The sequence below is a fragment of the Coturnix japonica genome, chromosome 12, assembly GCF_054131305.1.
Source record: "Coturnix japonica strain WE chromosome 12, WE-NBRP24, whole genome shotgun sequence".
Taxonomy (NCBI): domain Eukaryota; kingdom Metazoa; phylum Chordata; class Aves; order Galliformes; family Phasianidae; genus Coturnix; species Coturnix japonica.
The window spans coordinates 8,809,489-8,824,979 of NC_140674.1; the positions used below are offsets into that span (position 1 = coordinate 8,809,489).

Below are 15,491 nucleotides of genomic sequence, written 5' to 3' on the forward strand. Positions count from 1 at the left end.
GAAAGATTAGTAGAGGCAAAGTTAATCACTAAAATTGGCTGCAGGTTTTTTATTAATCTTCAAATTAATGAGTTCTACCTTTTGATCTTTCTGGCTGCAAATCCCCATGGAACTGATGCCAATTAGGATTTGGTAATAACCTGGTTTTGAACACGGACCAGTGTGTGTGTACCTGTAGCATGCATGTGTGTAGGAGGTTTGTGTGTGTGCATATTCAAATATGTCAGTACCTCTGGACACATCTTTATTTAGAGCTGTACAGTTGCTACCTATTTAGAAAGCAGATCTCACTATTAACAGAAACTAAAATAAAAATGCAGAGACTTCAGCAAAGTAATAAAGATTCTGCTTTACCATACACAAAATTACGTATTGCATAATGCCAATCTGATGCTTTACAACTAGGTACAACAGTCTGTACGTAACCTACAAAGAAGATGAAGATTTACCATCTGCTAGGGGCAGTATCAGGGAATGAAGTGACCTTATTCACTCTTCAAATGAACTGTTGAGAAATGTGCTTGTCTTTTAGAGAAGGAGATGTTTTCAGCACAAAATAAATTACACCAGCCCTAGGCAGCATCAAGCAGGAAACTTACAGAGGAGCAGACTGACCCTGTTCAGAGCTTCATTCGGTGTGAAGGGAAAACAGGAGGTAATTGGGGCTTTGAGGCTTTACCATTCTCATACTGCCATCTCTATGAAGGTTCTAAGTACTGCCCCAGAAGAGTGTAGTACTTGAAATTACAATGTCTGTTTCAGCTGAGCTTTCCTTCTTCTTTACCTGTATTTCTGAATATCTGGAGGTTACATTCTTCCTGCAGTACCACAGTTCATTGCCTTTTTATCATCTACATTTGCACCTTACTAGTCTGATGGGGCTGATGTTGCAGCTTCATGTTCTAATTTCCCAAGATATTTATGTGTGTCTGTGGTCAAAGATGAGTGCAAATCAATGCACAATGTGGTGTTTCTAAAGTAACATTCTTTGCCCTACAGGCAATTTCATGTCATATTTGGAGTTCTGATGTTTGAATTTTGCTCTGTGGGCAATTCCAAATCACCATGCTATGCAATCTGAACAAAAGCCTTTCTCGATTTCTTCTTGTAAAATTTGGAGAGAGTGCATAGCAGTCTATCTGCATTTCACCTGTTGGCAATTTGTTACCAATAAATTAATACATTAAATACTACATTTTGGTAGTCATCTTGGTTTAAGGAAAGTGCATAGCTTGTTTACAAGGCAAAAAGTAGAGTTTGCTCAGTGCAGGCCAAACTGAAGCCCTGGTTTTAGGTAAAGCTGAGACAAAGCTGGATTATTTACTTTTGTGTGTATTTTCTCTTACAGGATAGGTGGAGAAGTAGTGAGAGGAAATGAAGGAAGCTACGTGGGGAAGCATTTCCGCATGGGATTTATGACAATGCCTGCTCCTCAGGACAGACTGCCACATCCTTGTTCCAGTGGCTTTGCCGTGAGATCCCAGTCTCTTCATTCTGTTGGAGGAACTGATGATGAAAGTAGCAGCTCTCGTAAGCAGCCTCCACCAAAACCTAAGCGAGACCCCAACACCAAACTGAGCACCTCATCTGAAACAGTCAACACTGGAACAACAAGTAAGAGTGGGAAACTACCAGACAGGACTGAAGGTAAAGACTATAATTCTTTACAAGAAAGTTTTTGTAGACTCAGTGTATAGATTAGTTGATCTTGTGTTTAAGTATTACTTGTATGTTTCTCCTGTACCAATACAAATATCCTGCATCACTTTTCTCCAGGTTTTTGACCAGTGGGTAATTGCCAACTTGTAACATTTCTCACAAAACCATACCACTCATGCTGGCCTTTTTGTATGATGAGGGAATTAGTTGAATGCATTCAAAATGGAGCGAAGAAGATATTTCTGCCAGATGGTATATAGAATAATTTCACTTAGACACTAGCTGAGGACTTACCACCATGATTACTAGCACTGTGCAAAATAATGGTTTGGAGAGTGTCTTCCTCAACAGAGAAGTAAAGGGCTGTCCCTTCCTTGCTCTGAATTACTACAGATGAACTAACTCTATAGGGATCTTCTTCCTTTCTTTCATGCTGGAAATGCATTCTGTGTGGCAGCAGGACCAGCTGTACTCCCTGCTAGGAGATATAAGGATGACTGCTTCACAGTGTGAACTGTAAGGAGGAACCCTTAGGGACAAGTGATTTTGGCTGGTGCTGTCCTTTCTCACTGCAGTGTCAAATATCAATTTTGACATCCTGTGCAGTATGTCAGGCTCATAGTGAACACCCCTTTGGTTTGTTGTTGTGGCCAGAAATACTGCTTAGTTATGCATATGCTACAAACCCTTCCAAGTAAATCTAACTTGTAAGGTCACTGGTGATAAGAAAGATGCAAAGGAATGTGTGTTTCAACTATTAACATGTTTGTCTGTGCTTACAAGGATGAACACATGCTGAACAATACTGCAGGCTTATTTGAGATGCTGTTGGGAGTTATTTTGCATATAATATTATCCTGTGCAATACCACTACACCAACTTCATTGATCAGGCTAGCAAGAAAAATCTAAGCATTAAGTAGCTGCCCTTAATAAAGTATAAAATGGGCTCTAACATCAAGAGATGAATATCCATAGTAAGAACTCTGGAAAGAACTGGTGAATGAATAATAATTTATCACTGTCATGGAAGATAATACATAAATGTTACCTTTTTGGTGTAATTAAATGCCTTCATGGAGTATTGAGAACCTCTGCAGTGCTTAATATGCCACCTGAATTCTATTCATCCTGCTGGTTTACATGTCGTACAACTGTGGGCACCTTCAGATTATCACGCAGAAGTTTCTGGAGATTTTGAAGTCACAGAAACCTTTAGTCATACTGTTATATTCCTGTGTTAAAAACATCTGCCCATTTTGTCTTTTAAATTCACGGCAAACATAGGGTGGGTTTCACCAAAGTGTTGTATTGAAAATAAGATCAGATTGTAGAATTATTTTTTCTTTTTAAGATAGCAATGCAACTTTAAATCTTGAGATACTGCCAGGGATGTTAGAGTATTGTGTTTGGACGAACAGGCTGGGCTTCTAAAATGCTTTTCATCCTCTCCCAGGGAGGTTTTTGGGAGCTGAAGTCCAAGAAGATGCAGATTTGAATTTTAGTTACTTTTGCCTATGTTGTATATAAATATTTGTATATGCATATGTTTCTCTCACACGTTTGCATATGCTTGCAGCATTTCCAGGCTAAATATCTACAGCTCTTTCCAGGAACTATGGAAGAGAATAATGAAAAACTCCATTGTTTCTCCATCAACTATTGTAGAATCTATACAAAGAAGTTGTGAAAAAAAAAAGTTGCACACTCATTGCTTACAGCAGTGCAGAATAATTCAAACTATAATACCTACTGTCTGTCTGTCCCAGTGGCTACTTTCAAAAAGAATTTGCTGCATTTCCTGGGCAACTGAAAGCAGCCTCACCGCTCATTTTTATTCAGCTTTTTGATAGTGATCCAAATTCATACCAACAAAAGCAGTTGCTGATGGCAACTTTATTCTTTTCTTGATCATAGTAAAGTCAAAATTCTGTATCCATCACATCATAACATCCACCATAACAGGAGATTGTGTTTGAATATGATTCTGACTCTGCTGCAGAAATAAGTTGCAGGAAAAATTTGGTCATGAGCTTGAAAGACCTTTTCTTCTTGAAACACAAGTAACATCAGTAACAGCCACAGAGGCTTTGTAAACTTTTTTTAAGTGCTCTTGCTTCCAAATTTGTGAGAGTGTGAAGATCTTTTAAGTTGCAACGATGCCTGTTAACCCTGTCTCATTATGCAGTAGTGTGGTAACACTTCTGTTTGTGTTTTGAGTTTACCTTGGCTGTGTCTGCAACAGCAATCTCCAAAGTGAAGGCCTGATTCTCCTTCACTTGACTTCGTTTCTGTTGGTGTGATGCCACTCGTGCTTCTGTGCCTTCTCTAAAAATTCACTGTTCCTTTTTTACCCTTCCGGCTGCCTCCCATATGCACCCACTGAGAGCCTTCCACCCAATACTTCTCTGAGACAGATTTCTAGAAAGCTGTATTTAGAAACGTAGGCAGGGTTTTCAATCCCTGGTAGGAACAGCAGACAAATATACCCTGCCCCTTATATCACACATTGGAAGCGAGAAGTGAACTGAACAGAATTTTTAGATAACATAATTTTAAATAATGTATTGCAGCAAGTAAGGCAGATCTAATCTTCATCCTGAGAGGCTTTTTAATGAGAAAATGCAGTTTAAACACTTACTTCCAGTGTCTCAGCTTATAGAAGAAAGAAATCATAAAACAGCCTAATTGGTGAATGTAACCAACCTCAAGTGATGGCTTTTGTTCTGGTCGTTGCCTGTCCACTAGAAAGGTTTCCAGACCTACTGCAGCACCTAAATGAATGAAAATAAGTGAACTGCTTTTTAAAAATATTTTTTGTTACAGTTTTCTGAACTTGTTTAGTAATCTGGACAGTGTCTAATTAATATATAAATAAACATACATGCGCATAAAATGTAATGTAATTGATGTATACATAATATACGTATATATTACGTGCGCATATTATGCATATATTGTAAATGCCAGTTGTGTGTGTTTGCATATACACATAAACCCGCACACAAATGTCCATTAAATCTCAAGGCCAGATTTTGAAAATGCTGCTTGCTGTTGTAATTGTGTTCCTGTCAGAGCCCATGGGAGGTTTAGGTCTGATGACTGAAAATACTGCTGGGATCCCAGCTCTGGAACCCATTCCATTTGTTCAGGGCTTTCCTACTGAGTACCTGGCGTGGATGGAGATAGCCTTCTTACTGCTTTCTGAGCCCATGCAGAGGAAGCCCCTGTCTGTTGCTCAGCAATCCCTGGAAGTGGGCAACTTGTAGGGAAAAATATCCTCTGGAGAAAAGCAATTACAGTAACTGTAACTGGAGTTGCACACCAGCTGGTCTCTCTCATAAATCTAGTTTTCTGTCAATGAGACTGGTGACTCTGCCGTGTAAACTTGAACTTTTGCTACTCTCATTAAACAGAACTTCAATGAAGGGGCTTTAGAGCCTTCACTGTCTTGAAAAGTGGCTGGTTACCTTTTATTTCTTACATTAGCCTATCATGTATTTAATGTGGATTTTGAAATTGTATCCTCTGTAGGACCATGTTGTATTCTTCCTTACAGCCAGATCTCCTGCATTTTTTCATCCATGCCTGCTAAAGGAAGAAATATCAATACAGAACCCTGTTGAGACCTAACAAAAGGGACTGACTGGTGAGCTCTGGTGGCTGCAGCCATGGGCTGTTTCAGTCATCACTGCTCCTGTGGTCTATTTGTCTCCCTCCTATTGCTGGGCCTGCCAGCCTGTGCTCAGGCAGTGGAATGCAGGAATTCAGGCTCCCTCTCAGCCAGGGCTGGGCATCACCACAGCTGGCCATGCTGTTGTGCAGCTGGGGCTGGGATGTGAGCACTGGGGAAGGTGGTACTGCTGTGTGGGAATAGGGTGTGTGGCACCATGTGGGTGTGGGCTATGCAGGGATAGTGCAAGCCAGTCAGTGTTCAGCCATATGTGAATCAGTGCCTGCCTTCTTGCCTGTATACTCATCTGATTCATGATCTCAGAGCTTCATTATATGTCATTTCTTGTGCAGTGTAATCTATCTCTTCCAAACTGTGAGGCTTGAGAGAGCTTAACCTTAAACTGTGCACAGTGGGAGAAAGGAGCTGGGAATAGAGGGAAAGTCAGAGCCAGAAGGTGCATACCCTGATGTCAGTGGAGTGGAGTTGGTCCTTAGCTTTTGCGTGTGACGCCAGAGGTCTGCCCTGCTGTCCCAGAGGCAAGGTGCACTGTCTCCAGTCTTTACAGCAGCTTGCTCCCACTGAGCTGTTCTCTAGTAGGAAGCACAAAGCAAAGATTTCTCTCTCTACCATTTAATAGCTTTGAGATTTTCAAAGGCTTTGCTTCTAGGGATGGTGGTAGTAGTATTTTGGTGCTTTGGGGTTTGGTTTTCTTTGTTTTTACTGAGACTTCAGTTAGCCCCTCCCTGCAGAGAGATGATTCCCATATTGCAGCTCCCTAAGCTGAGTTGCTTACTTGTGCATACCATCTCCTACAGCACTTCATTTTTTCAGGTTCGTTTTCTGGTCCCTCAGATGAGGGAGGGCAAGGGGATGAAGGAATGGAAGCAGTGGTTCTAATAGCTGTTATAATGGTTTTCTGCAGTCAATAATGAACACAGTGTGATTTTTTGGAGGGATTTATAAACAAGTTTTGAAGCCACAGAGAGAGTGTATTCTTACCCTCAAGGCACATATGCATACTCATTAACGTTAATGGAAGTAGCAAGCAGTGAACAGAAAATAGACCAAGCAGTGGTAAAAAAACCCACCAAGATCTAGTTACTGACTTGGGAATTGCCTTGTGCCCAAGACTTGGCAGTTGGTACTTTAGCTATGCTATAGTCTATCCTCTGTACTTACCATCTTTTTTTTTAATTTAACAAAGTTGCTTTATGTATTTCTTGTGTCTCTTTTCAGGTTAGAATGTTACTCATTTGCTCAAAGAAGCAGTTCACCTTAAAAAAAAACACCAAAAAACTCAAACACACACACAAAAAAAAACCCTCAAAATTAAATGTACAGCCACCCTGTAGTACAGATATCTCTCTGCTCTCAAGGGTGACAGAAGCTGTGATGTTCTTGATAATAGAAAAGCCATAATAAAATGAGTGTAGGGAATGCTGTGCTTATTTACCATGTTGGCTGCAAATGCAGCCAGTCCAGAGAGGCTGCATGTACTGAGCTTGGGCTGTGAAGCCCTGACAAACTCAGGTGATTCCTATAGAGAACATCAGCTTTTCTGCAGTGTGCTTCCCAAAGGGTCAGGGCTCAGGGGAGATAATAAGCTTAGCTGCTACTCCTGATCCAAACTGCAGCTCTGAACATACACCACCCTGCCCCAGAATTAGAAAACCACTGTTGGGTGTAATACAAACATACGGAGTAGGAGACAACAGGTTGCTTCCACCCTGAGTTCCACTGGCTCTATAGTGTCACCACAGTCTCTGGACATGCCAACAGACAAGGAAACATGACTGACTCACACAGCTTCTGTGACCAGAAAGGCCACAATGAAGAAAGAGTCCCTGCAGAAAGCTATCACATGGGTGCTCTTGGCCACTGCATGGTTAGTTTGCAGCCTGGATAGACAGCCCCTATGTAACTGGAAGGTTATGGAGTCAGTAAATCCATTCATTATTGTCAAGTCACTGTAAGTCAAGCCTGCAAAGTCTGCAAATAATCAGAACAAATCAAAAACAAACAACAACCCTATAAGTCATAATATTTGTGACTATGTTACATTTTTAAATTTTATTTATACCTCCAGGAACCATAATAATAGGCCTTCTCAGTAATTCCACCTGTGAGCTGAAATACCATGAAGCACTAGATTCCTGCATTATTTTGCATCACTGAACAGCCCTGAAAACAGGGCCAGGAGAGGGGGGGGGGGAAGAGAGATCCAGGTAATTCTCTTGCCTCATTTTGACAGCCCTTCGGAATATGTTAAGTAAAATGAAATGCCTATGAAACTACAGAAATAACTTTGGGTTTCTCATGCTACGTTTCTGTTTTCCATACTGTCTTGGCACTGCCTGTTAAAGACACTGTGGACAAATGAGTAAGGGCTTGAGGGTTCAGGCTGTAACCTAAAGTCCCTGTTTACTCTTAGAGCTGGTTGTAGTAATAGAGGTGTCTGGTAAAACTCATTTGGAATTGAAGAACAGAATATGGCTGCATTCCTTTTTCCACAGCTAATATGTTCGCTTTCCATCTCTTCGTCTTTATTTTTTACGGGTGCCCTAACTCTATTCTCACTTACACAAGGAAGTCATTATGGAGTGAAACCTAACTGAACACTGAAAGATTCCCTTCCCATGAGCACACTGCGCTCATGTTAGCTTTGCTAGGAATGCACAGTGCTTAGAGGTATCACATCGTAAGAGATTTAAATCTGGCTCCAGGTGAGATCCAGTCATGGCTATCATCTGTTTCATTGGTATTTTCTTTCTAATGACTGTTTGAGTCTAATTGTCTTGATTGGTGTGCTGGATTGGTGCTTTCATTTCTTCCATTTGGCTTAATACTGGGTGACATCAAGCAACATATGCCTGACATGCTGCAACTGCGTTTGGCACTTTATACTTTTCAATTTGTATGTGTGCAAACAGTGCTGTGTAGGAATAACAACGTGCACAGTAATGAGAGCTTAGCAGGGTACAGCTTCCTTTTTTTGCACTGCCATCAGCTTTCCTGCAGGTCACAGTGCATCAGACTGGACTTTTAGTAGAGGCATAGGGGGGAAAAAAAGCACTAAAAAGCAAAACCAGCACAAGCCATTATTATTATTATTGTTATTATTATTATTATTATTATTAATTTTGTTTGCTAATTTTAGTGGCCAAAGCTTTGAATTTCTGGTATCTCAAAGAACATCCTCTGAAATCCAGTGTGGTGCCAGTGGCAGCTAATTGCTGGTTCAGATCCTGCTTGGAATGCAGGGAGGAAAATGCTGGACCATGTATTTCACATCATCAAGAGGCATCACTTAACATCATTTCTTGGTGTGGTGACATAAGGAGCTGTATAATCTGAGCCAACACATCCTACCAGGGCTTTGTGGGATGAAGAAGATCCCTGGCATCTTCTTCTTCTTGCATGGCTGCAAAGAGAGCTATCCTTAATACAATACAAAAGCATAACTCTGCTCTAAATCTTAATGTAGGATGTTTGATAGTGCTGCAGATGTACAGATTCTTTCTTTCCTCAAATGGGAGAATTTTCATGAGATAGATTTTTGGTTGTGAAAAAGGAACTTAATATTTGGATTTTGGTGAATAAGACGTGAATAAATTATGTTGGCTACACTTGTGCCACTCCAGTCATATTCAGATAGTTGATGCTTGCTTCTTCCCTTTGATATTGGCTTAGTGACTTTAACGTGTTGCTTAAACAGGTGCTTTGCTCTTGCTTTAATTACCTTTCATTTACCTCAGCTTTCCAAACACTTCTGCTACAGCTAATCTTTTTCTTATTGTTGCATCTCCTGGTTTTTGCTTCACGCCATCTTTTCCCTCTTTTTCTAGGGTTCTTGTTTTTAATCAAGTCTCCTCTTCATTTCTACTAGTCCAGCCTGAGCTAAACATGCTCAGAAGTTGTGGCACAGCTTTGGAACAGTCACTGATGACAATTCCTCTGTTTGTTTTTGTGCTCCACGTTTCTCTTTCATCTTCTTTCTGACTTCTGAGGTGACACAATGAGGTTGTGTCTTGTCTTTGAAAGGAGAAAATTCTCTTATCTGGAGTCTTGTACAACACTGCCAATATGGCACTTGCCATATGTACAGTGCAACTATATGCCAGGTGAATTTATGGTGGTTAGACCAGGCTGCAGGACTCTTGTAGATCAACAGGGCTCTATTAGTTCCATCAGGCCACTCTGTAAAAACAAGCAAGATAAAATTGTAGATGCCAGGCACACAGAGTAGCTCTGAGGGGGAGGCAGCTGGTAACGTGTGAATTGTCTGTAATTTTGTCAATGCTTTATTTAAAGTTGAGGAGGAGAGAGAAGTCACCCCTGTAGAGGAGGAAGTAAAATGAGTAGCTGTGAGCTCTTCTCCTAAGCCGATTACACAGAGCGTTCCAGCACTGCTCAGCCTCTGACCGCAGAGGTGTGATGCCTCCAGGCACTGCTGTGTGCTGGAAGCTGCTCTAACAATGCTCTGCCCACTTCAGCTATCATTATATTCACCCCAAAAGATGCTCAATGACAACCTGCTGAAACTGCTTCTGCAGGGTCACCTTGTGTTCTTTCAGTGAAGGCAGGAGTGCCTATCTAGATGAACTCTGCTCCAGCAGGGGTCATTTGCTTTCCTGCTGCTCTTTCTGTGGTGACTCATCTGACCTCTGCGATCAACATTGTGATTTGTTTTGAAATGTGAGCTTCATCAGGGACAGGCTTGCCGGATGTGTCATTCAGAGGCAGCCAGAGACTTTTCATGCAGTAGCCTTAAGGAAAAGGATGGCTCAAAAGCCACAGGATTTCAGGGGAAGAGGGATGCAGGGAAAGCTGCTGGTTTCTTGTCCGGGTGGAGGCTCACTCCTCTCCCTTGGTAAGATGGGTGAGAGAACTGAAAAAAAGCAATTGGCTTGAGATAAAAACAATTTACTTTGACAGAAAAGAAAGAAGATTTTTTTCTAAGAAGGAAAAATCAACTCTGTCCCAGATGAAAGTAGGACATGGTGTTACGCACAGTATCACCTTGGTGGGTCTGCCATCTTGATTTAATGGGCTACAATCATTTTAGAAGCTTGGCAAGCAGCTTGCTACTTATGTCAGCAAATAATGGGCTTGACTTACTTAATCTATCTGTAGGAAGAAGACAAGCATTGCTGTGGATCTAAAAAATAGAGAGTCACATACCACAAGACAAACTATCTGAGTATTTGCATTTAGTCACTGAGAATATGCTGGGTGGGGATATTTATGGACCAAAGCAACAGTTAAATCAAGTGAGAAAATGCAGAACATTGTTCTGAACAAATGAAGTAGGTGATCTAAACTTACCATTTAATTAAGCATTTGGTGTTTCTCAAGCCTGATTTCCTCCTTTCTTCTTTCCTCTGTGAATCATTTCAGGCTCCAGTGCTTGGGTGTAGGTGGTCTGTTAGAGCACTCAGAGACAGGGACTCTTGCGGAGGTCAGTTTTGCTCAGTGTTTCTGTGACCACAGAGTTGGAAAGCAGCTGCACTGTACCTTCTCTGAGAAGTTCATGAAGCTCAGCCAGGGATGTTTTCACTTATTACCTCCCTCAGCTATGATAATTAGAAATCAGTACAAGGCTGGAATAAGCCTTTGTTGAGGTGAACAGTGCCAAAAGACACTGCAGAGACCATCAGTGCCTTTCAGGAGGCAGAAAACATGTAAATAAACCCCCAACCGCCCCCAAGGGTTGACCAGAATCAGAGTGGTACCTACTACCACATACCTAACTGACATGACGTTGGTGTCTGACATGAGTTGGTGGAATTTGGTTGATCACACAGCACATCCCGTGAGACAAAATGCAGAGCATAACCATCTTTTTGGTGGTACTTGGAGGATTCCAGGTGGATAGCTGTTGAGAGGGATAGGCAGCAGATAGCCCTAGCTTACAGCCCTATTAGAACTGGGCTCTAATAGCTGTACTGTAACAAAGATGTAGAATAGAGGATAACGGGGGCTGAGTTCTACCTGAGTTCTCACTGTGAAGAGCAGTGAGTTTGTGGGTGGTTGTAAGAATAGAGCGATAACAATTTATTTACAGTAAAACAGTGAAAGCTGTTCAGGTTCCATCTCCAAGGTGACAGTCAAGATGCCATAAACATTGCTTTAAAACTGAAGGGCTTTACTTATGTTGTCAGTCTGTAGATGCTTTTCCATACTCCATTGTGACTTCTGCAGATGAGCACCAGAGCCCCCAACAAACAGGCAAATGTGCTTTGTAAATTAATTTCTCTGCAGTTGTGATTCAGCAGGTTTTATTTGCATACCCTTAATGTAATTCATCTAATGCTTGCTATCAATGAGTTCCCATGCCAGCTGCCTTTCTACATGTAGAAATCCTTGAGATTATATTGTACAGTCTCAGTATTATTTTTCATAGTGCTACTGCTACACAGGCTGCAAAAGCCGTTTCACATGAGGACTGTGGCCAATCTGAAACACAGCCGAGCAACACTTAAGCAGCAACAGTGGCTGCCTGTGTGGTTAATGTAAGGATTCTTTACTCAGATTCCCATTTTGTCAGTAGTCCTTCCACTTCACTCCACTTTTTTTTCTTCTTTTTTTAAACCAAATCCTATTATTTCTGTATTTCCAGGGCTGTAATGACAGACAGTAACTTCTAGCTTCAAAGAATAGTACAGAAAGGCTTGATCACAAACATTTTGTAATTCTTCTTCTTCTTTCGTTTTGCCTATTAAATGCTATCTGGACAAAGTGGGGACAAGAATTACTCAGTCTTTGAAAGAACCAGGAAGTGAAGTTCAAAGTATATGAAAGGGTGAGATTGGGCATTCAGAAGGATGTTTTGTCCCGTAGGTGATTTTTTGGAGACCTTCTCACTGTGGGTGAGGTTAATGAGCAGAGCTCAGTGTTTCAGCTGGGTGTACAGAGCAGTGGAGGGATATGAAAGAGAAAGCCTGGAAGTCACTCTGCACTGGAGCCCAGCAGCTGGGGGACAAACTCCCTCCAGCAGGCTGGTACTCCTGACTGACTGAGGTTTTCAAATGTCCTGGTGTCTCTGGATCTGACCTCATCTTAATGCAGAGCAAAGGTGCAGGCTCTGGCAGCAGGATGGCTGATATGGATCACTTGGCATTTACAGCATGTAAAGAGTGAAGCAATGGGGCTGCAAATTTGGCTTTGTGGCCCAGAGGCACAGGCCTAAGCTGAATACGGAGTACCTTCCAGCCTTGGTGCCCATTGGTTTCTTTAGTTGTACTGGTGAATTAATTCAAAATTTAATTTAATTGCAGGGCCCAATTCTACTGTTATATAAGCATTAAGTTCTCAAATATTGCTACCAAGGACACTTGGATTGTAGCAGAAATCATTCATTTTAAAAGTTGGAAGAAGTTGTAGTTAAAATAAAGCAACCTGAGAATTTTCAAGAAGTCTCCTTAATCAGAGCCTTGAGGCATCTGAGGATTACTTTACTATTAGAATAGATTATTATATTGGTGTCAGTATCATTTTAGGACGCTGCCTTTTAGTCCTTCCATTTTCACTAGAGTTTTGTCCTCTTTAAAATGCTCAGATAACATCCAGTAAGATAAATAGATCCAGAATGAGGAAGAAATATGTCCTGTTTGAAATCACCGTGCTGAAGGCACTTACTGCTTGCAAAGGTGTTTCAGTGAATCCGATGTTTCTTGTATTACTTCCGTGTTCTTTTCCCTCTTTGCTCTTCCCTACTATCATGCTTTAGAAAAGCATAGTGTAACTTGCAGGGAAAAGACTCATGTCCATGGAGATGGTGCTGTTTTGGAGGCTGGTTTTTCTTCACAATGAAGAGTTGTTCTTTGACGTTACTCCAGCCTGCTGCTAATGTTTCTGTGGTTGTGTGCTAAGATGTTTGTGTCTATGCACATAATTTATGGCTCTTTGCAGTGTAAGAACATTTGCCATTTAAAATTGCTTGGAGAAGAAAAGATGCCTCCAAAAGGTACATTTAATATTTGGGTTTTTTTTCTACTGTGGCTTTGCTATGTTGGGAGCCACTGTGCAAAGGCTGATATAAACAACAACAAAAAGCCTTTCCTAAAACACTTTGGAGTTCAAACTGGCAAAAGACACATGTGAATAAGTGACATTAAGGGCTGAAATGACATCCAAGGCCCTGGGGCCTGTGACAGAGATACAAATTAAACTGAGGTCTCGTGAGTGCCAATCTTTTGCACAGTTCAGAGGACTGTGCCTTTTTAAATTCAATCTCACTAAGAATATTCAGAATTCATCTTCAGAGATAATGAAATCAGACCCAGTACAAGCACTGGTGCACAAATGCTCTTTCAGTCAGGTGCACCTTTGAACAAGGAGTTCATTTCATAAAAGCCAGTGGGGTTACTTACGGTCTTGAATTTACACCACACACACTCACGCACATGTAGGTTCTGTGCAGCCCCAGTGTTGGATTTTCTCTATTCAGTTCTGTGCTGTAAATCAGGATCTGTGCATCTTTGGTTCAGTACCCAGAAAGTTCAGGGTTTAATTAAAATAATTCCATTTCCTTTCACTCCTGGAGGCTCTTTTTGATAGAAGTATCTCTCAAAATGCAGCATGATTAATTTTTCTGCATTTAGAACATTTGGAAGAATTGAAAAAAAAAAACCAACAAAAAAAGAAACACAAGAAAACCTATTAGGCCTCAAATCATTCCTTTATTCAGAAAGAAATTGAATGCTGTGGCCTCTTGCAGAAACTGAAAGGGAAGAACTGTACTGTTACTTGTATTTTTATCCTGTTTGGGTGAACTGTGCAATAAATCAGCTTGATCTTCAAACTACAAAAGCTGGTAAAACACCTAAAAAAACAATAGAAAACAACAAAATCCATTTTAGTTTTCAGGTGTTTTCTCTCATTCCTTATACAGTCAGCAAAGAGTAAGAAACAATGTGATAACATATTTGCCTATTTCATATAGAGAAAAAATATGCTGCAAGAGGATAGGATGGCAAGTAGGGTTCTGTACTTCCAAAATCAACTATGAAAGGTGGATCACCTGGGCATGTCTGAAAGCTGTGCGTAACCTTTGTGCTACAAATATCTCATTTCAAAAATGTCGTATTCTGCTTATTCAGTGGGGTTTTGTAAGGCTATTTTAAGCATGGTGCTGTTTGCTTCCAGATCAGAACTGAAGTTATTACTGCCTGTGTGTTTGGTTTTCCTTTCAGTTTATTAAAGGCAGATAATTGCTTGGCACTAGATTGCCAATAAATACGGGTAGTTGCTGCTCATCAGGTGTAAACTCAGTGAAGTTGGGCTTTATTTGCAGGGATGGCGGTACTTCCAGTTCTACAGCTGTGGTGGGTTTGGTAATTCGGAATGCTGAAGACAGAGCCCTTAGCACAGCACCTAAGTTCCCACAGCCTGAGCAGCAGTGGTAGCTCGTGGTCGCTGCTGAACAACCATCCTCCAAGCACCTCTGTGCTGCTCCCTGCAGCCCTGGCAGCGAATTGCTTTTGTGCTCTGCATTAAAAGCATCCGCAGGGGGTTTGTGAGGCAGTTTTGCATGACTAGTTAGGGAAGTGGCCCCTGGCAGAGAGAGAAATTGTCCTCACCTTCATCTTACCCTCTGGCTTCACAAGTGGTGCAAAAAACTGAGCTGACTGAAAGACAAAAATCTGTCTTAGGAGAACCCTGAGGATATTTTATGGAGGAGATGTGGTATTTGTGGAGAGGGAAGGGAGAAAAGGGAGTAGGGAACTGTTGTGATTGGAGATAAAAGGAAAAATCCAGAAATTTTCTTTTGGGAGGAGAGGTCTTGAAAATACCCAGTTCAGGAGAAGCTCTCCAAATATTGAGTATCTGTGGCTCTGCAGCCTCCAGCTGTGAACATCATGTCCTCTGTTGCCCATCCCAGCTGAGGCAGTGCTCGGGGACTGCAGGTAGTTGGGGAACCCACAGCCATGTGCTGCTTCTCGCTGTCTGCAGGTTCTGGGAACTCCCTGTAGTCAATCTCAATGCCCACTCAGCTTCACCGTCTGTTTATAAGTAGATCAAGAAATTGACACAGTGTCATGATTAACCAGGTCTCCTTCCCTGTGGGAATTAACAAAGAGAAAGTTTATTTCTAATTGAAAAAGCAGTGGCAAATTTTTGCTATTCTCTGCAAAGAAAAGCTCTATTTACAGACC

General features: G+C 41.3%; 1 protein-coding gene across 5 annotated transcripts in view; it reads left to right on the plus strand.

Moving 5' to 3' along the window:
* The window catches only part of NYAP2 (neuronal tyrosine-phosphorylated phosphoinositide-3-kinase adaptor 2), a 122,164-nt gene that overhangs the window by 51,344 nt on the left and 55,329 nt on the right, over positions 1–15,491 (plus strand). For all 5 annotated transcript variants that reach the window (XM_085513552.1, XM_015871429.3, XM_085513551.1 and 2 more), the window contains one exon: positions 1,349–1,647. In XM_085513552.1, coding sequence (XP_085369678.1) covers positions 1,349–1,647 — 299 coding nt within the window. The remainder of the gene's footprint in view (positions 1–1,348; positions 1,648–15,491) is intronic.